At 38.3% G+C, this 21,598-nt stretch overlaps 1 protein-coding gene and 1 pseudogene across 1 annotated transcript in view; one reads left to right on the forward strand and one right to left on the reverse strand.

The window, feature by feature from the left end:
* The window catches only part of ME1 (malic enzyme 1), a 190,553-nt gene that overhangs the window by 23,729 nt on the left and 145,226 nt on the right, over positions 1-21,598 (reverse strand). Inside the window, exons 8-9 of the mRNA XM_060616066.3 lie at positions 11,167-11,264; positions 9,337-9,450 (exon numbers count right to left, since the gene is read on the reverse strand). Of these exons, the coding sequence (XP_060472049.3) occupies positions 9,337-9,450; positions 11,167-11,264 (212 nt within the window). The remainder of the gene's footprint in view (positions 1-9,336; positions 9,451-11,166; positions 11,265-21,598) is intronic.
* LOC132666531 (solute carrier family 9 member D1 pseudogene) lies at positions 13,288-21,126 on the forward strand (annotated as a pseudogene).

Genomic DNA, 21,598 nt, shown 5'->3' on the forward strand with positions numbered 1-21,598 from the left:
AGATACAGAATCCGAAGCAGGCTCCAGACTCCGAGCTGTCAGCACAGAGTCCCATGCAGGGCTCGAACTCCCAAGCCACGAGATCACGACCTGAGCTGAAGTCGGATGTTTAACTGACTGAGCTATATGGGTGCCCCTGTACATTTTTAAGATTCACAGTAGTGTAAATTTTACCACTGTTCTATCCTTAAACAATGGTGTTTTTTTTATTCCTGAATTCCTGCTTATTACATAATTTCCTTTTGTTCAATTCTGTGTCATTGCCCTTAAATGATCTTTTGTGTATTTGAAAAGAGATACTGAATCACAGTCTTCCTTTCCCAGGTGAGGAACCCAGATATTTTGAATCTGTTCTAATTGAACCCATCTCTCTTCCCTATCAGTGAGGTGGCTCAAGTGAACTCTCAGACACTCTTGCTTCCCCTTTATATACCACAGGACTGAGGGGCGCCTGGGTGGCTCAGACAGTTGAGCGTCCGACTTCGGCTCAGGTCATGATCTCACAGTTCGTGGGTTCAAGCCCCGCATCAGGCTCTGTGCTGACTGCTTCGGATTCTGTGTCTCCCTCTCTCTCTGCCCCTCCCCAGCTCACGCTTTGTCTGACTCTGTTTCTCAAAAATAAATAAATGTAAAAAGAAAAAAAATTTTACATACTACAGGACTAAAAACTGTACTCCATCAAAGGAGTAACCAATGATGAATATGGCCAAGAAAGACCATACTTCCTGGATCTGGCTTTTAAATGTTATATTACTGCATTCTAGTATCATGTTTTCTTCCTTAATAACAGTTAAATATAATCAGTCTTAACCTGTGGATTACTTTAAGCAGAAAGGAGAAACCTCACAGAAAGGATTGTGAGAGAAAAGAACATTTGTAACATTTTCAGAATTATCAAAGAATAGGAAATAAGAAATACTATGAAAGAGGAAAAGACGCCACTGATCTGTTTATTTTAAAAACGGCCTGGGGGAGCCTTGGTGGTTCAGTCGGTTGAGCATTGGACTCTTGGTTTCAGCTCAGGTCATGATCTCACAGTGGTGGGATCGAGCCCCGCACTGGGCTCCAGGCTCAACCTGGAGATTCTCCTTTAGACTCTTCTCTTCCTCTGCCCCTCTCCCCTGCTTGTGCACTTGGCACTTTCTCTCTCTCTCTCAAAAAAAACCAAACCAAACCAAACCAAACGAAAAAAACAAAAGAGAGAAATGAGAAAAGAAAAAAAAGTAATGATTTCTTAGCAGCTGAAATAACTGAATTCAACCTGGTACATTTTGAATTGTGCTGGGACTGCAAAATGCAAACAAAAGGGGATCTAGTCTGTTTATATTGAATGTGGACCTGCAAATCCAAGTTGTAAAATGAATTTAGAAGACGCTGAATAAACTGAAAGTGACAGAGACGTGATACCCATTTTTTTAACTGAATGATTCAAAATATTTTCCTGAGTGCAGTGTCTCAGACTATCCAAAACAGTAAATTCAAAAAAAATTTAAATGTATTTTATAATATTGTCTACAAAACTGTAATTACTGTCAATATGCCATTAATTTCTGATTAATTTTGTTGGCTAGGGACATGAATAAATAACTAGTAGAAGAATGCATTCTAAGAGCCAACAGCAAATAAATACATGTTACTTCTGAAAGCTTGTAATGGTATTCAGAAGGGTAAAAAAAGAGCTCCCGGGTGAGACACAGAAAACGCCATCTACAAATGCTGGACACAGAACATGGGACTAAGGTTCAGGACAATAGTCCTCAGCCTCTTCCCTCACCTCACGACCTAGGGCATGCCCTATGATACTTCCATGGACGTTGATTTCTCCATCTATAAAAGCAGTCTGGGTTAGTGATGATGACAATGTGATGAAAGTGAACGAGATCCAAAGCCAAATGAGCACCAGACTCACTTCAGGAAAGCCAGATTCTTGAACCTTGCTTTCAGATATTCTAAGTCAAGTCCAGGATGAAGCCCTGGAATCTGTACATACATGTTTTTTTTAATTTCCCATGTAATTAGGATTATCAGCCAATATTTAGAATCACTGCACCAAATGATTTGTCACATTTCTACCAGATGCATTTTAAAAAGATATGTGATACGTTTTTAAAAAATGTATAAATTGATTTTTCTGTTAATAAGAAGAAAAGCTACAGAATAACATAAATTAGCAATCACAGATTTCTATTACTGCTTTTTTGACTGACAACTTCAGATATAATGAAAAATATTTAATGTGCTTTAAAGCCCCTAAATTTCCTGGAATGAGAAGCAAATCACAAAGAAGATGGATAAACATTGTATGAAAAGCAAAGATGCATACTTTTAGCATGAACACTTTACTTTCTTTTCTTATTTATTTTTTTCATTTGACAGAGGGGGACAGAAGAGCAGGGACAGGGGCAGAGGGAAAGAGGAGAGAGAATCTTAAAAAGGCTCCACACTGAGCTCAGTGTGGACCCTGACACGGAGCTCGATCCCACGACCCTGGGATCATGACCTGAGCTGAAATCAAGAGTCGGACACTCAACCGACTGAGCCACCCAGGCGCCCATCGTGAACACTTTATTTTCTTAGGCGTAGCAACAGCACTGGCAGCTCCTAGCCACTGAAGCCAGATCTTGACCAGAAGACATCCACCCAGTAAGAAACACAGATTACCCACAGTCTTTCCCCCAAAGGCTCGATTCTTGGCACTGACTTAGCAAGGCCAGGAATCATGAAACGATAATACTAGCACTGCTGAAGGACTCTACTTGCCAAAAACAGAAGAATCAAAAGACAAAAATAAAGGTACAAGTATTTTCTTTGTTTTTAATGTTCACTTATTTATTTGGGGGGAGAGAGGGAGAGAGAAAGGGGGAGGGGCAGAGAGAGGGGGAGAGAATCCCAATCACAGAGCCTGACACGGGCTTGATCCCACGAACCATGAGATCATGACCTGAGCCAAAATCAAGTGTCGGACACTAACTGCCTGAGCCACCCAGGCGCCCTTCAAGTATTTTCTTCACTGTTTTCAAAGTTGATGTGACAATCTGGTTTAGATGAAAAGAACTATTGAAATGTGACCTCTAGATCTGGCAATATTAAAGCAACTGCCTATACCTTTGGACTTCTGTTTTCTGCACCAATGGCTCATTTTCCTCCTTCTTTCAAAATCTAATTTGGAATCCAGATTCTTTACACCACTCACATCAGTTGGATATGGATACAGAAGACTTCTTTTCTGTTCATTCCCCTCTCCAGGATCCCTTGCTGAAATGCTTTTTGCCTTCTTTTGGCAAAGTGCACGTGGATACTTCTTAGAAATCTCAAACCCTATGGTGTTTCTTTCTTTTTTTCAAGAGTCTCTAATTACACTAAATGTATTATGGATAGCTGAGAATTTCTTTTGAATGTTACTATTTCTTCAATCTCCCCTCTCCCTTATTTTGTGCTGATTCTTAGGACAGGATAGAAGCTATGATTAACCATACTGAATTACTACCTTTTTCAAAGTCTCAGATGTTCTGGTGTGGCTGGAGAGGATAGGCAGCAAAGACCTCAGGATTTTGGCTTAGCATTTCATGAGCTAGGACAGGCCTAGAAAACTAACTATGGATTGTTACTGATAAGTATTTATTCCTTCCTACACACAGGCACTAGAAGAACTCTTCCACAAGTGCTTTGTTTTCTAATCCATGCCCACCTGGACAGTTTGCCCACTGCACGGGCCTGGTTCTGTGTCAGGTCATTAGTTTACCAGAGTTGAACTGGGCCCCTCTCTGCATCTGTAGACAGGGCCTTCCTAGCAGGCTGTGGTAGCATTTCCCTGTCAGAGTAATTATCATCTGGTCTAATGATGACAGAACTCCATAAATGAGGCAACCTCACAGTTTCCTTTTTAGGTTTTGGTTTTATGTGTTTAAAGCATGAATTTGGTATTTTTTTGTGTATTATAAACAATGACATTACCAGTTAGTACAATTAATAAATTATTATTATTGGTTCTCAGGAGAGGCTGTAAAAGTACTAAAGATAAAGGACAACAAACAAAAAAAATCACGTAAACTTGAAAGCAAGATACATTAATTTACTAGCTATACTAAGATTTATTAGTTCTGCAACAAAAATCAACATAATAATTTTGACTTTTTAAAAACTTGAAAGAAAAAGTGGTTAATTGAAGCCTCATGTTTCTTTTATATTAAATAGTGCACAAGGTGTTAAATATATAACAACCTTTTAAAATGTAACTTTATCTTGGCAAGCAGAATATATGCAGTTCTTTATTTTGGCAAGTAAAAGACATGAGGTAAGAGTGACTGATTAGGCCTAGGCAACAAATTCACAGTTATTCCAAGTATTATAATCCATGGAATTTGCAGTCTCAGTTTAGTAAGTCTACATTAAAATTATTTGAGATGCTAAAATCGGTACATTTCTATAAAGATTTCACATAAAAATGTCATTAGAAATCACAAAAGAAAACCACAAAGACTCACTTTTTTAGGTCCTTAAATCTATTACATCCCTAACTACAGCACAATGTGTATGGCCTTTACCATGGCTCCAACTTTTTACGTGCGGAAATCTGTCTCCAGGAGCCCAGATCCTTATCCTGAGCATCATTCTTGTAACCTCTGATTGCCAAGGGGGTAGCACCATGAGATCTGCGCAGGTACCTTAAACTTGCTCTGTCCAAAATGGATTGCATTACCTTTCTCTTAGTCTGTTCTCCTTTCCTTTGCTATCACAACGGCCACATCACTTATCTAGACACCCAAGGAGTCCTGCTAGATTCCCGTCTGTATTCTACCCTTCTTCTCCTCCCATATTTAGTGGGCTATTAAGTATGACAATCCTATTTCCTAAAAGTCTGCCAAATCAAATGCCTTTTACTCACCCTCATAATCATTGCTTTGTTTCAGGCACCAATTAATTTTTATCTGTATTATTACAACAGCTTTGTAACTAGTTTCCTTTTTTCAGTTTCACCTCATTTCAGTCCATCTTCAACAATGCTGAGAAGTCACAAGACACAAGACTCCTCTGCATTAAGTTTCTTCAATCGCTTGAAGCAGTAAGTTGCTTCAAGAGCCTTCCTCACTGTTCATCTGTTTCCTTTGAAACCTAGTCTCTAAATGCCTCTCCCAGTGAAATATCTTTTTTTTTTGCAAACGTTGGTCTTCTGCCTGGAAGGCCATTCATTAATCAATTCACTTTTTCACAAAACATTTATTGTCAATTATGCGCTAGACACTATGTAGGACTTTGAAGATACAGAGAGATGAAAGACATGATCCTCAAATTCAGCCAAGATCTCCTAGTGAACTTTCCATTCTGCTTCCCTTGCCTCAGTTTCAGATAGAAGACGTTTAAGATGTCCATGGAGACTCAACTCTCCCTTTCAAAATGAGCTGAAGAAACACCTTTTCTAAGAGCCCTTCTTGACATTCCCACTATTCTCTCTAGTGCAGGTGGAAGCATCATCTCCTCAACACCCCTAGCACCAAGGACATATTTCTATAACATTTTCATATACAGTTATAATGACTTGTTTGAGTTTTTCCCACTAGGCTTGTTTGAGTTTTTCCCACTAGGCTTGTAGAGTCATAGTGGCTTGTTTGAGTTTTTCCCACTAGGCTGTAAGCCTTCTAAGATCAAGGGCCTTACTGAGTCACAGAGTCTAGTACAATACCTGACCCAGAGGCAATTTCATTCAGTAAATCTCATTTCCTGACCACAATATACGTTGCGTGGCCAGAATGCAAAACTTTTCTATTTATGCTGATTCTTCAAAGCAAAAGCAGTTTCTAAGACAAGAAATTTTAAACTTCATGTTTTTCTTATATATGATAAAAAAATCACATGGCAAGTTAATAAAATGATTATTATTTGATTTTCAGATGTTATAAAGTATGTCCTGTCTTGTTTTACTTCTTTTTCATTTGTCACAAAAACTTATTCACACACTCTTTAAGGAAAATATTATCTATATTAATTAAAATTTTTTTCTGGCTTTAACATAATTGCTGTAGAGAATTTGTAATATACAGAAAGGCATTAAAAATAATAAGATTTAAACTAATATGTATTTGATACATTTACTTCTATAGTTCTATATGCAACTCAGTTTTTTAAACAAAATAGTGACATATAACATGGTGTTTTCCTTTTTTCATCTAACATTACATTACTAGTCCTTTAATGTTACTTATAGTTCTTTCAAAAAAACTTTAAGCCTGTATATTCTATTCATGTGGCTATTCCATAATTATTTCACAGTTATCCTCTATTTAGGTAAATACAGCATATTACTATTATAATGACTATATATGATAAAACATATCATTATTACAATTAATGCTGTGATAACATTCTTAAACATAAAACATGTGTCTGGCACAAAAATGGACACATAGATCAATGGAACAGAACAGAAAACCCAGAAATGAACCCACAACTATAAACTCAATAAATCTTTGACAAAGCAGGAAAGAATATCCAATGGAAAAAAACACAGCCTCTTCAATAAATGGTGTTGGGAAAACTGGACAGCAACATGCACAAGAATGACCCTGGACCAGTTCATTACATCACACACAAAAATAAATTCAAAAAGGATGAAAGACCTAAATGTGAGACAGGAAACCATCAAAATCCTAGAGAAGAACATAGGTAGTAACCTCTTTGACATTGGCCCTAGCAACCTCTTACTAGATATGTCCCTAAGGCAAGGGAAACCAAAGCAAAAATAAACTATTGGGACTTCATCAAAATAGAAAAGCTTCTGAACAGCAAAGGAAACAATCAACAAAACTACAAGGCAATCTACAAAATGGGAGAAGATATTTACAAATGACATATCTGATTAAGTGTTATTATCCAAAATATACCAAGAACTTATAAAACTCAACACCCAAAAAACAACACTGCAATTAAAAAAATGGACAGAAGACATGACTAGACATTTTTCCAAAGAAGACATACAGATGGGCCAACAGACATGTGAAAAGATGTTCAATATCACACATCATCAAGGAAATACAAGTCAAAACTACTATGAGATATGTCACTCATGTGTGGAATTAAGAAACAAAACAGATGGCCGTCTGGGTGGCTCAGTCGGTTGGTAATCCAACTTCGGCTCAGGTCATGATCTTGCCATTCTTGGATTCGAGCCCTGTGTCTGGCTCTGCACTGACAGGTCAGAGCCTGGAGCCTGCTTCAGATTCTGTGTCTACCTCTCCCTCTCTGCCCCTCCCCTGCTTGTGTGCTCTCTCTCTCTCAAAAATAAATGGATAAACATTTGAAAAAAAAAAGTTCTAAAAGAAACTAAACAGATGAACATAGGGGAAGGTAAGCAAAAAATAAGATATAAACAGAAAGGGAGACAAATCATAAGAGACTCTTAAATACAGAGAACCCACTGGGGGTTGCTGGAGGGGTGATGGGTGTGGGGATGAGCTAAATGGGTGATGAGCATTAAGGAGGACACTTGTTGAGATGAGCACTGGGTGTTCTATATAAATGATGAATCACTAAATTCTATTCCTGAAATCCTTACTACACTATATGTTAACTAACTTGGATTTAAATAAAAAAAAAACAAACAAACTACCATTAGATATCATCTCACACCTGCTAGAATGGCTAAATCAATACCACAAGAAACAACAGGTGTTGGCGAGGATGTGGCTAAAAGGGAACCCTCTTGCACTGTTGGTGGGAATGCAAACTCGTGTAGCCACTGTGGAAAACAATATGGAGGTTCCTCAAAAAGTCAAAAATAGAACTACCCTGTAATCCAGCAATTGCACTACTAGGTATTTACCCAAAGAATACAAAAATACTAATTTGAAGAGATACATGCATCCCAATTTTTATGGCAGCATATCTACAATAGCCAAATTATGGAAACAGCCCAAGTGTCCACTGACTGATGAATGGATAAAGAAGATGTGTGGTTTTAAATTTTTAAAAAATTTAAGGCAAGCAAAAAGATGTGGTGTGTACATATATGTATGTAGAGATAGATAGATAGATAGATGTACATGTACACACAATGGAATATTACTCAGCCATAGAAAAGAAAGAAATCTTGCCATTTGCAATGATGTGGCTGGAGCCAGAGACTATTATACTAAGTGATATAAGTCAGTCAAAGAAAGACAAATACCATGATTTCACTCATATCTGGAATTTAAGAAACAAAACAAAAATCATAGGGAGGAAAAGAGAGAGAGAGAGAGAGAGAGAGAGAGAGAGAGAGAGAGAGAGGCAAACCAAGAAACTGTCTTCACTAGAGAGATCAAACAGAGGGGAAGTGGCTGGGGGAATGGGTTAAATAGATGATGGGGATTAAGGAGGGCACTTGTGATGAACATCAGGTGTTGTATGAAAGTGCTGAATCACTAAAGTGTACACTTGAAACTAAAAATATACTGTATGTTGGCTAAATGAATTTCAATAAAAATTTAAAAAGAAAAAAAACAAAAAACATTGTGTACATCTCTATTTCTATAGGACGTATTCTTACAATTCTATTGGATCAGAAGCATAAACTTGTAAAGGCTTTGGATACACATAAGATAGTTTTCCAGAAAGTTTGTTCACATTCACATTTGTTTCTATATTAAATTCCTGAAGCCTATGCTTATCACTGGTTATTTTAAAAATTCATTTCCATGTAGAAAGGGGATTTACAAGTATTTTTTCTGGCAGTTTAAGGAAGAGTGATTAATGTGCACAGAAGGTAGAAGTAATATTAATGCCCTATAACTATGTAGCAACATGGTCACATTCTTAGTCTTATTTGGTTCTCATAATAACCTATGAAGTAGGTCCTGTTATCTCTATTACAGCTGGGGAAATGACTTTGTCAGTTAACACTGTAACAGCCCATTTATTAACGCCCCTTCAGGAATTCTCATTGAAGCCCTCAAGACTTTGGTTGAGAGAAAGCGGCAAAAGAGGGGCTATTTCATTGTTTGTTCTTTTTTTATTCCAGCTAGTGTGCATTTTGCAGATAGCCCTTAGTAAAAGGACCTATAGCTAGGTGTTTCAGTTGTGTCACTATCAAACTGCCTCATGTGCAAACTAATTCAAGTGGCCTGACGATCCACAGAGTTGTAAAGGGCCTACGTACACTACAGGCAGATTCTACAGCTGAGCCACAAGCTTCATTTTCAGAAGAGTAATCAGTATTATTGTATGACACGGTCATTCATGTGTAATGGCTACTCTTTTCACATGGTGTTGGGGTAGGGTGGGTGGAAGCAGTTGTAGTCTTTGAGATGGGCAGCCAGAATGGCACATTAATTTTTATTCTAGTTAAAACTGACAGATTCTTACCTTAACTATTAATCCTTTTGAGTCAACCAACCAGATCTTTTTCATGGCTTTCTCTTTTGGTAAACCTTCTTTTTCCATGGCCATAACAATCAGGTGTGCAATCCCTAAGGCAGCCTGAGAAGGAGGTAATGAACACAAACTTTAAAAAGTTGTTCCACGTAATGTTTCACTCCATTAGATCTTTATTAACAAGAAAGAACAAAACGGCTCCATTGACCTAAAGAGTTATATTCATTCATTTGTACTGGGAGCAAAGTATTTTTGTCACATTCGGGTTAAGCTAAAGGACAACTGTTTACTCTTCTTATCACAACAGAACCACTATTATGTGGCTTGCTTTTTAGCCACAGATAAACCAGTGATATCCTTGTCATCATCTTTAATCCTGTTAATGCAATTAAGATTTGCTTCAACAAGCAAATATTGACCCTAAAATAATGAACTGGTCAGCCTTGCTCATTGGACTGTATTGTTCATTGTTGGGCTCCAGATCCTCTAATTGAATTTGAAGAATGAAGCCTGGTCATTTGGATGGGAACTTGACCAATTAGGCAATAGAATAAAACATATAAAATCTCTGTCCCCAAGCATTTATTTACTCCATTAATTTGGACAAAGAAAGTACTGTGAAATCTCTTGCAAGATTAAAGGAATCTACTTCTTTGGTATTTGATGAATTTTGTGATAATCGGTGAATGTCCGAAACCTTTTCAGGGACAAACAAGTGGCAGTTTTGAGTCATCCAACCATGAATACCTCTGCCCTGCTGAGTATCAAGAACTGGCCTGTGCCATTCATCAAAACGCTTGGGAAATTCAAACAATTTGAATTCAAAGAAGAAATTTACTAAAATTAAATACAGCATGTAACATCGACACAAATAAAAACTCAAATTTTAATAAGCTATAATTTAGCCTTGATTTTATTTTGATGTGAAAACGAATTTGTGATTTACATCAGAATACTTTAAAAGGTTTACATCTTGGCATTTAAGTTCTAGCTTTGCATATTTTAAGAACAAGTAAAATCAAAACAAACACAATATATACAATTTCGACCAGTGTATTACACTTATTCATAATCCTATTCAATTTGAAATTGTAAAGCTTCTTAAGATATATACAGCCACAAAGTATTTCTCCATTCATTACATTCTATAATTCCAAATAATTTGGGCAGTTTTCTCACAAGAAGTTCAAACTCAATTGACATTTTAATTCCTATTGTTGGGGGTGAATTATTATCACTGGAGTCTAGTTTTCTTTCTTCAAATGATTAACTCATAGCAAAGGAGGACAGAAAACAGTCCACTTTTGTCTTGCTGCCATCTCCTTCCAGCAGTTGTAAATGTTTTGGTGCTTTTGCACGTAAACAGTTATAATGCATGACGAATCTCCATTTCAATTTTTTTTCTTAAAAACTTGCATATAGTGATCTATGTGTGCATTGACTTGTGAGTCAAGGAAACTCTCATATGTGAAACTGGAGGATACTAAATTCATCAGATACAACAGCTTAAATCCTTAAAGGCTTTTATACATAATCACACACTGGAAACTTCTCTGTTCCCACATGGCACCTTAAATATGTAAAACAGAAACCCATGGCACCATTTGATTATCTTACAAATTTAAGACTGAAAACTATCGCTATGCCTCCTTATGAAAAATTAAAATGCCTCAATACTTACTTTTGGAAATCTTTCAATAAAACCTACAGATGCAGTCTACTAAAAACTTAAAAGAATACCCTGAACTTCAAATTAATGAATAATTAAGATAAATTCCACTCATTAGTTTCAGAGAACATAAGACTGTATAAGGCAGGTACCTCTCCAGCTCCTTGGAAGAGTATTGTTTGATCAGACAGTTTGTTCTTGGTTATTCGAAGAGCCGCAAGGATCCCTGCCACTGCGACAGATGCTGTTCCTGAAACAAGTAATAAGTACCCTTGAGTGATCCTCAAACAGACCCTGCCAAATTCTAAGCCTCAAATCTTTATTCACATCTTGAAATCATCATACAATGTGGTAACTGGTACAGAAAGGGAACGTGCAGTTGTCTGACCCCACGCTTATATATGAGGCAAAATTCTCAGGCTACTGTCATCAATATTTTAAGACAGAAACTCGCTACTATTCTTGAAAATATTGTGACTTAATGCAGTGATGTAATGACTAAGAGCATGGCATTTGGATTCTTATGTGGATTCCAGCTCAACCTGTTTACTAGCTGGATGAATTTAAAGGTTTATTTATTTTTGAGAGAGCACGCCAAGATGGGGAGGGGCAGAGAGAGAGGGGACAGAGGATCCAAAGCAGGCTCTGCACTGACAGCAGAGATCCCGATGCAGCTCAGACTCATGAACCATGCGATCATGACGTGAGCTGAAGTCAGACACTTAACCAACTGAACCACCCAGGCTGAATGAATTTAGAGAAATTATTTTGTATATCAGTTTCCTCATCTGTAAAATAGTTGTACTGCGTGAGATAAAAGAGTACTAAGTGCTATTCGATTCTTCCCCCTAATTACTCTAGGGGCTCTGAAACCTATTACTAATCCCCTCTACACAAAGCGGGTGCACAGTAAATGCTTCCTGATTATGGTATTGATGGTAATGATATTTTACATACATTTGGAATTTAATCTTTTAATCTTCAATTTGAAAAACTGATAGTTCATAGCAATGAAAATCTGATGTTATTCCATCCTTTAATTGGCTTCCTACCTATAATAACCCCAAAGATGCTGAACAATATTAATGTAAAATTTATTTAGAATGAAGACTGAGTTTTCCTCATCATGCTTTACGGTCATAGAGACTTCACAGTTTTAATTTTACTACTTTGACATACAGGCTTTCACAGATCGCAGAGCAGTTTTTGTGCTTTTAAACATAATTACATAGCTCAACTTCTTTATTGGCTCATGTCTAAAATAAAACTTTGTACCCTCATGCAGTACTTTCCAGCTGTATATACATACTCCTCTAAATAACACTATAATGGTTCCTAGATCACTCACCTGGGTAGTAAAGCTTAGTTAATTTTTAAACACCCATATTTAGTTGAAAAAAATTGACTGTAATAGGTTTGATGCATGACACAATGATGAAGTGTTATATATGCCATGTGCCAAAGATAGATTAAGTTTTTACCTTTAGTATGTTTGTTATTTTCAATCTTTTGGTTGGTTGTTTCTTTCTTACAGAATTTTGGTAGTCATAAATAAGACCACGATAATTATTGAAGACCTGTGTGTCTCCTGCATGTTTTTTTATTTAGAAACACAATGTGAATCATGAAAATAAAATGCTAGCCATTTTGAGCCACCATTATAATAAAGTATGAACTGTGGTAAGTCATACATTATGCAAAGGCTACCCTTCTATACATTATCTAAAATGAAAGTCTGTTTTTTCTTTGGGGAAATACTGAGAAGTGGAATTAGTGGATTATATAGTATTTATATTTTTAGTTTGGGCGACCCTCCATACTGTTTTCCACAATGGTTACACCAATTTGCATTTCCACCAACAGTGCACAAGGGTTCCTTTTTCTTCACATACTTGCCAACACCTAATATTTGTGTTTTTGATTTTAGTCATTCTGATAGGTATAAAGTGATACCTCGTTGTGGTTTTGATTTGCATTTCCCTGATGATGAGTGATGTTGAACAACTTTACATGTGTCTGTTGGCCAATTTAATCTCCTGTTTGGAAAAAAAAATGTTAAGGACCTCTGCCCACTTTTTAATCAGATTATTTGTTTTTTGGTGTTGAGTTTATAAGTTCTTTACATACTTTGGATATTAACTCTGTATCAGATATATCATTTGCAAATAGATGAAAATACTAATTCAAAAAGATATATGCACCCCTATATTTACTGCAGCATTATTGACAATAACCAAGATATGGAATCAACCCAAATGTACACTGATAGATGAATGGGTAAAGAAGATGTGGTACATACAGGTACGTACATACACAAACACACACAATGGAATATTACACAGTCAAATGAGATCTTGTCATTTGCGACAACATGGATGAACCTAGAGGATATAATGCTAAGAAAGTCATACAGAGAAAGACAAATACATGTGGAATCTAAAAAACAAATAAACAAACAAAAATCAGGATCAGATCTATAAATAGAGAATGAACAAACTAATGGATACCAGAAAAGGAGAATGAGCAAAATGGGTGAAGGGGAGTGGGAGATACAGGCTTCCAGTTATGGAATGAATCAGTCACAGGAATAAAAGGCACAGCATAGGAATATAATCAGTGGTATTAGTGTAATAGTGTTATATGGTGACAGATGGTAGCTACACTTGTGGTGAGCACAGCATAACATATAGTTATTGAAACACTATGTTATATACCTGAAATTCACATAACATTGTGTGTCAACTATAATCAAATAAAAAATAATAGTAATAAATGAAAGCATGTGTAAAACAATGGCTTATCTATGCAGAAAAGACACCATAACAATTATGTGTTTGTCTCTTTGTCTCCTACATCAAGACAGACTCACAAGAGCTGTTAAATAGATGAAAAAGAATTCTTCTGGTATCCAGAAGATACGAAGTTATTCACAAATAGTAGTTCAAACTATCTCTATCTCTATCTCAGGCTTTTTGAAGCTAGCCAGAAGTTTGGATTTCAGGGATTCTAAGCTCCCTTCCAACTCTGAGATTCTGCAATGTTAAGGGTCTCTATACATTCCACCAGAACCAACAAGATTTAACCAGTTGATGAATCAAAGTTGAAGTATCATCAGCAATCACTGTATCTGTATTATTTTTTTATTTTTTTTAAGTTTATTTGTTTATTCTGAGAGAGAGAGAGAGAGGAAGAGGGAGAGAGAGAGAGAGAGAGAGAGAGCATGTGCGGGGTAGGGGCAGAGAGAGAGAGGGAGAGAGAGAATCCCAAGCAGGCTCTACACTATCAGTGCAGAGCTCAAACTCATGAACCATGAGATCATGACTGGAGCTGAAACCAAGAGCCAGATGCTTAACTGACTGAGGCACCCAGGCGCCCCAGTTTTTATTTGATTTGATTTTTTAAAAAATTTTTCCCCTGTTTTGATTTTAAACAGAACTGGGCATTTAAGAACAGAGAGAATAAAATATCTCAAAAGATCTAAATTATAATATGATGACATTTTTATATGGTTGTGCTGGATCATCCTGTATTAAAAGTCAAGACATTAGGAATGCGGGGAAGGGAGAAAGAAAAAGTCAAGACATTTTAAATTCGTATTAACTCAAATAAGATAAACTAAATCTCTGTCTACAGTGGATGTCAGAGGCTTCTATTTAAATGTGTATTCTATAACATTTCATGAGGACATAATAAAACATCCGAACTTCTCTTCATGGAATTAAGAATCAAAAAGATATTTTTACTACAAAAAATTAATTTGAGCATTATTCTTATACATTTCCCGGTCCTACTTCCTGGTACTACTTTGATTTAAATTTCACTATAGTCAAGGGAATTAGTGTGGCAAGCTGATACTTCACAAAAATGTAGGTTTTCACAATAAATTATTCCAAAATAACTTTTTTTTTGAGACTGAAAACTGGATTTTTAGTAAAGCACACAAAGACAGGCTGAAGTTTCTGACTTTTAAAGAGCAGTTAATATTTAACATTGACCAAAGAATGACCTCTACTAATGCAGTAATTCGTTAAATCTGATTAGGATTACTATATATAACTAGCAAAGGTGACTAATACGTAATCAAATAATTATAATCCTCATGTGCTACTAAATAAAGAGATCAGACAGAACTAGAAGCAAGCAGGGTGGGAGTGAATGTGTTGAAGCAGGGGCCACAGTATTTAGAGGACATGCTACCTGAGCACAGTATCAAAAGATTGAGATGAGAGCTCCAGGACCTCCCATAGGACAAGCATGTGCAAAGACATGGAGGCAGAGAAGACTGGTCAAATCGAGGGACTGAACACATAATTTAGTTTTCCATCTCCCCCAATGAACTCTACTAAAACAACAGAGAGAAGATTAAAAAAAAAAAAAAAAAAAAAAGGTCAAGGAACCAGAAGAGGATAGCAGCAAAATCTTACCAGCTAGAAGGCAGATGGGCAAATGGCGACAGACTTAGTAGATGTGGGAAAGCTGAACTGTTGGCCAGCCATGGGGAATGCTAACAAGTGATTAGACTGATAAAGCAGAACTCTTGAAAGGCCTGGTTATAAGAGGGACCAAGAACCTCTGAAAGTAGGGATGAAGAAGAGGCTGAAAACAGGAGGTTGTTCAAAAATCTGTTAAGAAGTAGTTATAATCTAGATCCATTTTCCTCACCTTTTATTAGATGGCTGACCCTCCACACTCTGGAGGTTTATGTTATAGAAAGGGTAACCTGATTATTAAGACACCAGGCATAACTGTAAAACATCAGGGGAAATTGGTGGCAAGGGGTGCCATACTTGAAAACAAGAAGATTAAATGCAAATTTACATACTCAATATGCAGACCCCCCCCCCCCCAACTCCTACTTGGCTCAAAGAATACTGGCAGAAAGTTCATCCTAGCAGAAAGCTAATGTCAGGAGAGAGACTGAAAAACCTTTTCTGTAGAATCTGAGCAATGTAAGAGAAAAAGGCCAGAAACTGACAAGGGAGATTTCCTTAAGGAAATGGCTCAATCAAATACCTTATAGTAAAAACCCTGAATACAAGCTCCATTTGTATACCAAGCCTCCTAAAATATAAAAGGGGAGAGAACACATGTGAAACTGTAGGTTTTATAGTGTTGCTGAAGCAAACACAACTTATTAGAATGCAAAGTGACGTGAGGCTAGAGAAGTGTTTAGATCATGCAGGGCCTTCTACTACACACTAAAAGTAACTATATAAAGGAAGTATATAAAGCAAGGCAATTATAATTTATTATAGGTAACAGAAGGCTGCTAAAAGATTCTAAATTCAGAGAGTGGGGGGGGGAATACATTTGCGAGTTGGAGGCTGGTGGGATGTAGATGAGTTAAAAGGTCACTGCAATTATTGAGGAGAGAGGATATTGCAACAATCCAAGAGAGAAGCAAGTTGAGAGGGAGGAAATATTTAAGACAGAAAAATCAACAGGACTTAATGATTAAATACATAGGATGGGTGAGGAAAAAGTCAGGAATAATCATACATTTTCTTGTTTGGAGGACCAGGGGAAAATGTGCAAGGAAAACAGGAGTTCAGTTTTGAGCTTATGAGGTTGTCCTCTCTGTGTGCTGCTCAGGGAACAATGTCAAGAAGGTAGTTAGATATACAGGTCTGGAACTCAGTCTAGAAATCTAGGGCAGAGATAAAAGATCTGGAATTCAAAAATGTGTAGTTGTATTTAGGTCATGTGGATTGATAACACTATTCTGTGACTAAGTTCTCTTCAAAAGGAGAGAACCCTAATGAATATAAACATTTAAGGAGAAAGGGCAGGAGAATGTGATATAGGGAAGATGACTAAGTAAAAAAAGTGGTCAAAGAGGTAGGAGAAGCAAGAAAGTGGATGGCTGTCATGGAAACAAAGGGAGGAAGTAGTGACAAACATAAGAAAGGTCAATCAAGAAGGGAAATGACAAACAGCCACACTAGATCTGGTAATTACATCATGGTGACCTTTCAGAGAGCTACTTTATTTACACGGGCTAGAGCCAAAGTTGGAGGGCAGTGTGCGGAGGAATAAATAAAAGAAAAAGAACAGAGACAGCAGGTATAGAGCAGTCCTTGGAAAAGCTTAGATAAGACAAGAAAGAGTGAGATGAAGATGGGGGTGGGAGGGAAACAGAGCCAAGTAAAATAGTTTATTTTTATATTTTTAAGGAAAGAATGACAAGGGCTGTTGCTGGGGAAAATGAGGATGAAGGCAATTATTTTAAAAATTAAAGCAGGGGCGTCTGGGTGGCTTAGTCGGTTAAGCGTCCAACTCTTGATTTCGGCTCAGGTCATGATCTCGTGGTTGGTGGGATTGAGCCCCATGCTGACAGTGTGCAGCCTGCTTGGGATCCTGTCTCTCTCTCTCTCTAGGCCCCTTCCCCACTCATTCTCACTCTCACTCTCTCTCAAAATAAATAAACTTAAAAAAAAAGAATTAAAGCAATTTAAACATGGGAAGGCTAATGGGAAGGCAGTAGAGAGAGAGTGGCTGAAGACACAGGAAAAGAAGCTAACCACTAATTCTAATGAGTTTTTCCAAACTGGAATGGTTTCACTGTTACTAAAGCAGAGTAATGTTTGAAAAAATCTGCTAGATCAAATTCTTTTGCAGTAAGAATATTTGACAAAAGAATCGTGCATTCTAATTCATGGGCTGCTTTTTCTGTTAAATGTTTGATAAAACAAATTCTAATATAACAAAATAGTCTAAGTAGTTTTTTTGTCTTCTAGTATAAAGACATCTTAGCAGAAACATAGGGGAATGCAACTGTGGTGTCTCCATATAAAATAAAGTGCTCTGGAATATGAATGTTAAGCCAACTGAGTATTAAAATCTACAAATAAGAGGAAGGAATAAGTGTAGTCAGAATACTGTTTTCTTTTTTTCTCTGTATAATTTCTTATCCTTCACATAACTGGTATCAATTAAGTGGTGACGTGAAGAATGCCTCTTATAAGGAAATGAGAGCACATACCAAATTACTACATAAACTAATAACAATACGACTTTGAAAAGAACACTAACAGACACAATAGGTTTTTGGTATTAAGTAATCTTGCTAATGAAAGATTATATGTTAGGTATTCTTGTGTTATGGCTCAACAGTTTAGCGTGGTATCTTTTGACACTTGAAAAATGTATTCATAAAAAGATGCCCATTGTAGCAAATCCATTAAACAGTTAAAATCCAGATATACAAAGACTAAAGAAATCACCTATAATCCTACTGCCTAGGTAGAATCCTTTTCAACATTCTGATGAATATTCTTACAGCTGTTTTCTATATCTGATATGTGCAAAGTAAAGAAAATTTTAATTTGTAAAAAATATCTCATGCCATGCATACGATTTTAGCATACTTTCTGCCACTTAACAATATCCTGTGACTACCTTATGATGTCAATAACATATTTTAAAATATTCTGTATACTTATAATATTCCATAATATGGATATGTCAAATTTATTTAACCAAACCTCTACTTTTAGATATTTAGAGGACTTCTGATTTTTTGTGTTTAAAAATAACATTACAATAGAGACTGCATTCCAGAGAGGGCAATGGGTGGCTAGGGCCCTCCTCAAGCCCAACCCTGCCCCCGTCCCCCCACCCTGGGGGGCAGCCCCACCACATGCCACCTGAAAGGGGAAACAGGAAGGCTTCTCCCTGTCTGGCTCTCAGTGCCAACGAGTCAGACCTAGCATGCACTGCGGCTGGGCCAGGTTCCAAAGTAGCTAGATAACTGATGCTGGATTCGTCAGGCCTGTTCCTGCCACACTCACACTGCTTGCTCCAGGACCACCTGCATGCAGCACCAGGTGCTGTGTTTGGTATCAGCTGAAAATGTGTATCTAAATATGAGCTCAGCTCAGCAGAAAGCTTTGGACAGCCTTGCCTTGTCCTGTAAAATTGGATCGTGAAGGTATTAGAGCAAATTACTTCTGGATGTTGCTTCTAGTACTTCCTTTGATAATGGATGCTGTGGAACGTGGAGAGGTGTTGGAACATGCCATCAAGTTACAGCTTGAGGCGGACGGGTGGCTATAACTCAGAGGAAGCAGTGGATCCTCCATAGTTGCGGAAAGCTCTCTGGGTTTCTTCACTAAAAGACTGGGGTTCTTTACTGACTGAAAAGGACAATCAGAGAAGTGGGAAAAGATGCCGGTCTGTGGGATGAAGAGAAAATGTTTCAGGTGCATACATCTGAAATGTTCCAAAAAGAGCTGAATGAAGTGAAAATGCACAGTCTTCCAGGCTGTCCATGGACCTGAGAGAGCCCTGCAGGGAAATTACAAAGATGTTGTGACCATGAAGGAGAGCAGCAGGCAGCACCTAGAGCCCTTGGGAGAGGCTGCAGTAAAGGAAGAGATGGAACCTGTGGAACTTCTAGCAGCAGAAAAACATCAAGTTGAAGCCCTCAAAAATACACATCATCAAAACAAGAGTTTATCCATGCTTGATGACATTCTTGAAGATGTGAGAAAGAGGAAGAACGCACTTTTGATGACAATGCATCAGTCAAAGGGGTCAATTTTGAGGCAGTTCTGAGGGTGGGAGAAGAGGCAACTCTAAGCAACACCTCACAAAAAATGAGGAGTGGAGCCTGATCTGGGTCTTAGCATGCTGACTGACTCCCAGAATGACCAGTATATTTTGACCAAGCCCAGAGACACAACAATCCCGGGTGCAGATCACCACTTGACCAAGAACGCTGTTAGCACAGGAGCATCGTCTTTCCTTGGAGCCGGCTGTGCATAGCGACGGGACTGCCGACATACAATATTTCCTTTCACGACTGCTGGGATACTTTTGGGACCTCCAGGACGAAAGGGGATTAAGTTTATTGTACAAGTGGAGACATGAGAATTTGGGGTTCTTTACTCTTTTTCTTATTGGCTTAGAATTTTCCCCAGTGAAGCTGAGAAAGGTAGGAAAGATTGCCCTACAAGGACCACGTCATATGGCACTAGCAGTGACTGCATTCGGCTTACTATGGGGACATCTTTTACAGATCAGACGCACCCAGAGCACTTTATTTCTACTTGCTTGTCCTTATCAAGCACACCCGTAGTGTCCAGGCTCCTCATGGGTAGTACCTGTGGTGAAAAAGAAGCAGGTGATGCTGACTATACACGGTGCTGCTCGAGATGCTCATAGTGCAGGACACGCAGCCAGGCTTTAGTCATGGCCCGCAGGGCGGCCCTTATCCAATTCACTACTGTGAATACTGGCTTGTTGGCTAGATTCTCTTCTCTGTGGCTGCTGCTTTTCTTCTATGCCTTATCATAAAGACTTATCTCATAGGTCTATCTTATATAAAGCTGCACATTGAAAGCAAAGGGAATAAAAAATATCTTATAAGAATCTGTGCTTTCACCTCTTTTTCAAAAATGTTTTATGTATTTTTGAGAGAGAGAGAATGAGAGCAGGGGAGAGGCAGATAGGCAAGGGGACAGAGGATCAGAAGCAGGCTCCCTGGCTCTGCACCGACAGCAGAGAGCCCGATGCAGGGCTCAAATCAAACCCATGAACTGTGAGATCATGACTTGAGCCAAAGTTGGAAGCCTAACCGACCGAGCCACCGGGGTGCCCCACTTCTTTCATCTTTTTTTTTTTTTTTACATTTATTTATTTATTTTTTGAGAGACCAAGAGAGACAGAACACAAGTGGGGGAGGGGCAGAGAGAGAGAGAGAGAGAGAGAGACAGAATCAGAAGCACACTCCAGGTTCTGAGCTGTCAGCACAGAGCCCAACACGGGACTTGAACTCATACACCATGAGACAATGACCTGAGCCAAAGTCGGATGCTTAACCAACGGAGCCACCCAGGTGCCCCTGCCTTCATCTTTTTAATGCTGTCACGGAGCTGCTGGATGTCTCCATGGAGCTGGGCTGCTTCCTGGCCAGACTGCTCATCTCTTCCCAAGGCTACAAGGTCACCGAGGAGATCGTGTCTTAAGTTAAGCCTACTTGTGACTTCCTGGTTACCATTTTCTTTGCATCAGTTAGCAGGTCTTCACCTGTTTCCCACTTTTGTGGTGTAGGAGCTCACCGTCCTGATGGTCCCTACTTTGTTGGTGGTGATCATGAAGTTTGATCTAGTATCTCTGGTTCTTGTCTCTTCCTGCCGAAGACCAGCCAGTACATCAAGTGGCTCACGGCAACAGGGCCCAAGTGAGCAGCTTCTCTTCCATTCAGGGAGTAGAGTGCGCAGAGTGGGCATCACCTCTCAGAGGCGTACCTCCTAGTCCTGAGTGTGACTATGCTCAGCCTTTTGTGGCCCCAGTGCTATGAAGAGCTGCAATTATCAAGTGTGTGCCACCTCAGGAGAGTTGGTCAAGTCCCTAAGGGCACCGAGATGACACATGACTTCACAAAGTGAAACCTGGGTATGGGAATCCAGAAGCTTGGGACACTTCAGTGAGGGCACATTTAGGGCACATTTCTGTGAGCCAGCTACATCAGGAACAAAACACTCCATTAAAGGTGGGGGGTGGAGCCTTCCTACTGGCCTGACTTTATAACTTACTGCCATAGTTTAGGATTTACCAAAATAATTTACCGCATTCAGTTGA

The sequence above is a fragment of the Panthera onca genome, chromosome B2 (genome assembly GCF_046562875.1).
Source record: "Panthera onca isolate mPanOnc1 chromosome B2, mPanOnc1 haplotype 2, whole genome shotgun sequence".
Taxonomy (NCBI): domain Eukaryota; kingdom Metazoa; phylum Chordata; class Mammalia; order Carnivora; family Felidae; genus Panthera; species Panthera onca.